General features: G+C 49.0%; 1 protein-coding gene across 1 annotated transcript in view; it reads right to left on the bottom strand.

Moving 5' to 3' along the window:
- The window catches only part of LOC139374548 (SPARC related modular calcium binding 1), a 147,314-nt gene extending 139,999 nt beyond the window's left edge, over positions 1 to 7,315 (bottom strand). Inside the window, exons 1-5 of the mRNA XM_071115539.1 lie at positions 7,301 to 7,315; positions 7,052 to 7,217; positions 6,791 to 6,874; positions 3,231 to 3,343; positions 2,908 to 3,007 (exon numbers count right to left, since the gene is read on the bottom strand). Coding sequence (XP_070971640.1) covers positions 2,908 to 3,007; positions 3,231 to 3,343; positions 6,791 to 6,874; positions 7,052 to 7,217; positions 7,301 to 7,315 — 478 coding nt within the window. The remainder of the gene's footprint in view (positions 1 to 2,907; positions 3,008 to 3,230; positions 3,344 to 6,790; positions 6,875 to 7,051; positions 7,218 to 7,300) is intronic.
- Positions 7,316 to 7,656: the final 341 nt, after the last annotated feature.

A 7,656-nucleotide genomic window follows, 5' to 3' on the forward strand; every position in this document is an offset into this window, starting at 1 on the left:
ACCTGAACACCCAGCCCTGTCTCTAACCTGAACACCCAGCCCTGTCTCTAATCTCTAACGGTACCTGAACACCCAGCCCTGTCTCTAAACTGAACACCCAGCCCTGTCTCGAACCTCTAACGGTACCTGAACACCCAGCCCTGTCTCTAACCTCTAACGGTACCTGAACACCCAGCCCTGCCCCTAACCTCTAACGGTACCTGAACACCCAGCCCTGCCCCTAACCTCTAACGGTACCTGAACACCCAGCCCTGTCTCTAACCTCTACCGGTACCTGAACACCCAGCCCTGCCCCTAATCTCTAACGGTACCTGAACACCCAGCCCTGTCTCTAATCTCTAATGGTACCTGAACCCACAGCCCTGTCTCTACTTTCTAACGGTACCTGAACACCCAGCCCTGCCCCTAACCTCTAACGGTACCTGAACACCCAGCCCTGTCTCTAATCTCTAACGGTACCTGAACACACAGCCCTGTCTCTAACCTCTAACGGTACCTGAACACACAGCCCTGTCTCTAACCTCTAACAGTACCTGAACACCCAGCCCTGCCCCTAATCTCTAACAGTACCTGAACACCCAGCCCTGCCCCTAACCTCTAACAGTACCTGAACACCCAGCCCTGCCCCTAATCTCTAACAGTACCTGAACACCCAGCCCTGTCTCTAATCTCTAACAGTACCTGAACACCCAGCCCTGTCGTTAATCTCTCAAGGTACCTGAACACCCAGCCCTGTCGTTAATCTCTCAAGGTACCTGAACACACAGCCCTGTCTCTAACCTCTAACGGTACCTGAACACACAGCCCTGTCTCTAACCTCTAACAGTACCTGAACACCCAGCCCTGCCCCTAATCTCTAACAGTACCTGAACACCCAGCCCTGCCCCTAACCTCTAACAGTACCTGAACACCCAGCCCTGCCCCTAATCTCTAACAGTACCTGACCACCCAGCCCTGTCTCTAATCTCTAACGGTACCTGAACACTCAGCCCTGTCTCTAACCTGAACAACCAGCCCTGTCTCTAACCTGAACACCCAGCCCTGTCTCTAACCTGAACACCCAGCCCTGTCTCTAACCTCTAACGGTACCTGAACACCCAGCCCTGTCTCTAACCTGAACACCCAGCCCTGTCTCTAACCTCTAACGGTACCTGAACACCCAGCCCTGTCTCTAACCTGAACACCCAGCCCTGTCTCTAACCTCTAACGGTACCTGAACCCACAGCCCTGTCTCTACTTTCTAACGGTACCTGAACACCCAGCCCTGCCCCTAATCTCTAACGGTACCTGAACACCCAGCCCTGTTGTTAATCTCTAACGGTACCTGAACACCCAGCCCTGTCTCTAATCTCTAACGGTACCTGAACACTCAGCCCTGTCTCTAACCTGAACACCCAGCCCTGTCTCTAACCTGAACACCCAGCCCTGTCTCTAACCTGAACACCCAGCCCTGTCTCTAATCTCTAACGGTACCTGAACACCCAGCCCTGTCTCTAAACTGAACACCCAGCCCTGTCTCTAACCTCTAACGGTACCTGAACACCCAGCCCTGTCTCTAACCTCTAACGGTACCTGAACACCCAGCCCTGCCCCTAACCTCTAACGGTACCTGAACACCCAGCCCTGCCCCTAACCTCTAACGGTACCTGAACACCCAGCCCTGTCTCTAACCTCTACCGGTACCTGAACACCCAGCCCTGCCCCTAATCTCTAACGGTACCTGAACACCCAGCCCTGTCTCTAATCTCTAATGGTACCTGAACCCACAGCCCTGTCTCTACTTTCTAACGGTACCTGAACACCCAGCCCTGCCCCTAACCTCTAACGGTACCTGAACACCCAGCCCTGCCCCTAACCTCTAACGGTACCTGAACACCCAGCCCAGCCCCGTCTCTAATCTCTAACGGTACCTGAACACCCAGCCCTGTCTCTAACCTGAACACCCAGCCCTGTCTCTAACCTCTAACGGTACCTGAACACCCAGCCCTGTCTCTAACCTCTAACGGTACCTGAACACCCAGCTCTGCCCCTAACCTCTAACGGTACCTGAACACCCAGCCCTGTCTCTAATCTCTCAAGGTACCTGAACACCCAGCCCTGTCTCTAATCTCTAACGGTACCTGAACACCCAGCCCTGTCTCTAATCTCTCAAGGTACCTGAACATCCAGCCCTGTCTCTAATTTCTAACGGTACCTGAACACCCAGCCCTATCTCTAATCTCTAACGGTACCTGAACACCCAGCCCTGTCTCTAATCTCTCAAGGTACCTGAACATCCAGCCCTGTCTCTAATTTCTAACGGTACCTGAACACCCAGCCCTGTCTCTAATCTCTAACGGTACCTGAACACCCAGCCCTGTCTCTAATTAACGGTACTTGAACACACAGCCCTGTCTCTAATCTCTAACGGTACCTGAACACCCAGCCCTGTCTCTAATCTCTAATGGTACCTGAACACCCAGCCCTGCCCCTAACCTGAACACCCAGCCCTGCCTCTAACCTGAACACCCAGCCCTGTCTCTAATCTCTAACGGTACCTGAACACCCAGCCCTGTCTCTAACCTCTAACGGTACCTGAACACCCAGCCCTGTCTCTAATCTCTAACGGTACCTGAACACACAGCCCTGTCTCTAACCTCTAACGGTACCTGAACACACAGCCCTGTCTCTAACCTCTAACAGTACCTGAACACCCAGCCCTGCCCCTAATCTCTAACAGTACCTGAACACCCAGCCCTGCCCCTAACCTCTAACAGTACCTGAACACCCAGCCCTGCCCCTAATCTCTAACAGTACCTGAACAACCAGCCCTGTCTCTAATCTCTAACAGTACCTGAACACCCAGCCCTGTCGTTAATCTCTCAAGGTACCTGAACACCCAGCCCTGTCGTTAATCTCTCAAGGTACCTGAACACACAGGGGTCCTGTTGTGCACGGAGGAACCGCTGACTGGTTTGCCGTCGGTGGTGACACACCAGCAGTATCCTGTCAGAGTGTGACACTGCACCTGTAGAGAGCAGAAAGCACAGGACAGAGACAGGTGGGAAACAGGTACATGTATACTGGAGGGTCCATGACAATGGTGTCCCAAAATGTCCAGGTTTAAAAAAAAAAAAACAAACAGAGAAAGTCTCCTATAATTCCTCCAACCGGGATTTTGGATTTCCTGCAAAGTTTCCCGGTGTTTTGCAATTGGCTCCCAGAGATGAAGACTCCTGAGAGAGACAGACCTGGGCGAAGGTTCCGTCCTCGTTGCATTCTGGGATGAAGATGGACCCCTGAGGTCTCTTAGCCTGCTCCAGAGCCTGATTCCTCTCCACCCTGCACTTAGACTGGCCTCCGTCTGAAATACAAACACAAGGGCAGGTATACTGTACCTGTATTCATTCACCGTCACAGCATTCAAAACTACAGCACAGAAGGTTGGTGGCTCCTTAATTAGGGAGGATGGGCTCGTGGTAAAGACCGGAGCAGAGTTGTTTCCAGGTGTTTGATTTACTATGTTCCAGACATTATTGAGCCTCCACTGAACTACAGGTACACCTGCCCTGCATTTACTCTCCCAGCATGCACAACCAGAGGACAGGTATACCTGCATTCACTCTCCCAGCATGCACAACCAGAGGACAGGTATACCTGCATTCACTGTCCCAGCATGCACAACCAGAGGACAGGTATACCTGCATTTACTGTCCCAGCATGCACAAACAAAGGACAGGTATACCTGCATTTACTGTCCCAGCATGCACAACAGGTATACAAAGGTAGGACCTTATCAGTCATCAGTCTTAAAATGTGTATTGTATTTTTTTTGTTTTAAAAATGCTTCTAAAGTTCGTTTTATATCAACTTTGAAATTTAAGACTTGATATCCCCTAAAGAAAAATGTATCAACATGTTTCGTACATTTGTATCATTTTAATCACAATGAAAGTGTTTAAAGCTCATTTTAGACCTATACATGCTTCCTGTAAGACCATATGATCTGTGACCCGTACATGGTGCAGACCACATCTTGGGAGTCATTAGACCATATGATCTGTGACCCGTACATGGTGCAGACCACATCTTGGGAGTCATTAGACCATATGATCTGTGACCCGTACATGGTGCAGACCACATCTTGGGAGTCATTAGACCATATGATCTGTGACCCATACATGGTGCAGACCACATCTTGGGAGTCATTAGACCATATGATCTGTGACCCATACATGGTGCAGACCACATCTTGGTAGTCATTAGACCATATGATCTGTGAACCGTACATGGTGCAGACCACATCTTGGAGTCATTAGACCATATGATCTGTGACCCATACATGGTGCAGACCACATCTTGGAGTCATTAAACCATATGATCTGTGACCCATACATGGTGCAGACCACATCTTGGGAGTCATTAGACCATATGATCTGTGACCCGTACATGGTGCAGACCACATCTTGGGAGTCATTAGACCATATGATCTGTGACCCGTACATGGTGCAGACCACATCTTGGGAGTCATTAGACCATATGATCTGTGACCCGTACATGGTGCAGACCACATCTTGGGAGTCATTAGACCATATGATCTGTGACCCGTACATGGTGCAGACCACATCTTGGGAGTCATTAGACCATATGATCTGTGACCCGTACATGGTGCAGACCACATCTTGGGAGTCATTAGACCATATGATCTGTGACCCGTACATGGTGCAGACCACATCTTGGGAGTCATTAGACCATATGATCTGTGACCCGTACATGGTGCAGACCACATCTTGGGAGTCATTAGACCATATGATCTGTGACCCGTACATGGTGCAGACCACATCTTGGAGTCATTAGACCATATGATCTGTGACCCGTACATGGTGCAGACCACATCTTGGAGTCATTAGACCATATGATCTGTGACCCGTACATGGTGCAGACCACATCTTGGAGTCATTAAACCATATGATCTGTGACCCATACATGGTGCAGACCACATCTTGGGAGTCATTAGACCATATGATCTGTGACCCGTACATGGTGCAGACCACATCTTGGGAGTCATTAGACCATATGATCTGTGACCCATACATGGTGCAGACCACATCTTGGGAGTCATTAGACCATATGATCTGTGACCCGTACATGGTGCAGACCACATCTTGGGAGTCATTAGACCATATGATCTGTGACCCGTACATGGTGCAGACCACATCTTGGAGTCATTAGACCATATGATCTGTGACCCATACATGGTGCAGACCACATCTTGGGAGTCATTAGACCATATGATCTGTGACCCGTACATGGTGCAGACCACATCTTGGAGTCATTAGACCATATGATCTGTGACCCATACATGGTGCAGACCACATCTTGGAGTCATTAGACCATATGATCTGTGACCCGTACATGGTGCAGACCACATCTTGGGAGTCATTAGACCATATGATCTGTGACCCATACATGGTGCAGACCACATCTTGGGAGTCATTAGACCATATGATCTGGTGACCCGTACATGGTGCAGACCACATCTTGGAGTCATTAGACCATATGATCTGTGACCCATACATGGTGCAGACCACATCTTGGGAGTCATTAGACCATATGATCTGGTGACCCGTACATGGTGCAGACCACATCTTGGAGTCATTAGACCATATGATCTGTGACCCATACATGGTGCAGACCACATCTTGGGAGTCATTAGACCATATGATCTGGTGACCCGTACATGGTGCAGACCACATCTTGGAGTCATTAGACCATATGATCTGTGACCCATACATGGTGCAGACCACATCTTGGGAGTCATTAGACCATATGATCTGGTGACCCGTACATGGTGCAGACCACATCTTGGGAGTCATTAGACCATATGATCTGTGACCCATACATGGTGCAGACCACATCTTGGAGTCATTAGACCATATGATCTGTGACCCGTACATGGTGCAGACTACATCTTGGCCTCATTATACTCCCTATTGTGTGCTCTAAAATATGGAGTATTTCTCAGGATTTTTTCTTAATATTAACAACATTTTATATATATATCTTGATGGTCCAGGGACCCCCTCCGATGCAAACCGGCAACCCAGGAACCCCAATCATACGTTAGTAAAACAATTGATGTCTATCAGGTGAATGATAATGGATAATGGAGAAGTAATTAACATTTTAAAATGAATAGATTTGGTAGGTAGTTTTTCATTATTTCAATCCCACATTAGGATTGGAAAAGGGCTCTGTTACTTTAGAAGACTAGGTAGCAGAGTGGGTTCTGATACTTTAGAAGACTAGGTAGCAGAGTGGGCTCTGTTACTTTAGAAGAAATTGAACATTTTATACATGTAAAAGGTCATTAACCAATCACAGCCCTCCCGTAGGATTTCAGATTCAGCAAATCACCAGCAGTTCGCGTGGACCTGGCCTGGGCTTGAGTTCAACAGCTCTGTCCGCGTTGTGGATGTGACTGAAATGACACCCTATTCCCTATATAGTGCACTACTTTAGACCAGAGACCCTATTCCCTATATAGTGCACTACTTTAGACCAGAGCCCTATTCCCTATATAGTGCACTACTTTAGACCAGAGACCCTATTCCCTATATAGTGCACTACTTTAGACCAGAGCCCTATTCCCTATATAGTGCACTACTTTAGACCAGAGCCCAATTCCCTATATAGTGCACTACTTTAGACCAGCGCCCCCAAAGACAGACAGGCAGACAGACAGACAGACAGACAGACAGACAGACAGGCAGGCAGGCAGGCAGGCAGGCAGGCAGGCAGGCAGACAGACCTTCCAGTTCCAGGTTCTTCCCCTCTGAGACTGATGTTGGAGCAGCAACTACTGGAAGCTGGTCAATCCTCACCGAGTTTTTACCTGAAACACAAAAGACCAGCCACAATGTGTGTGTGTGTGTGTGTGTGTGTGTGTGTGTGTGGTGTGTGTGCGTGTGTATGTGTGTGTGTGTGTGTGTGGTGTGTGTGCTTGTGTGCTTGTGTGTGTGCGTGTGTATAGCGCTCCTACACAATGTATGTATGTGGGTCTCAGCCTCACCTCGACATCGTCCGCGGTGTGCCAGCGTCAGAGAACGGTCCTTGCAGCGCGCCCTCTGCAGGTCACAGCCGGTATCGTAGCTCCGCCCATCAGAGCCACACACCGGCTTGCCCTGTGTCCGGGAACAGATGATCCCACAGTGGGTCTCCCTGTCTCCTATCAGCCACTGTCGGGGAAACGCCACAGAATTACAAGAGTAGAATGGGCTGGACATCCACATTCAAGTCAATGATGCCATAATGGGTAGACTTGTCTGGCAGCCATTTTGAGTCTGTCCCATAGAGAATGATAGATGACTCTAGTGGCCAAAAGGACATATTAGTATGGGCAGAACGATTCAGGGCTTCCACCCATTTTAATGAAGTCAACTGGGTGAGAGTTCGAGTCATGTCCAACCGGGTTATCGGGAGGGATCTGCCAATCATGAATAAAAAAATGTACTACTTCAAAATGGAGATAGCCTCAATGGAGCTGCCCATGCTGTCACAGCCTGTATAATGGCACAGAAACAAAGACAAGTCCTCTATTTATCTCTACTGTCTGTCTCCATGGAGGCAAAGCAGGAAGCTCAGTATTCAGTCTGCCTTTTATTAACATTCAAATCA

Source organism: Oncorhynchus clarkii, chromosome 19 (genome assembly GCF_045791955.1).
Source record: "Oncorhynchus clarkii lewisi isolate Uvic-CL-2024 chromosome 19, UVic_Ocla_1.0, whole genome shotgun sequence".
Lineage (NCBI taxonomy): Eukaryota > Metazoa > Chordata > Actinopteri > Salmoniformes > Salmonidae > Oncorhynchus > Oncorhynchus clarkii.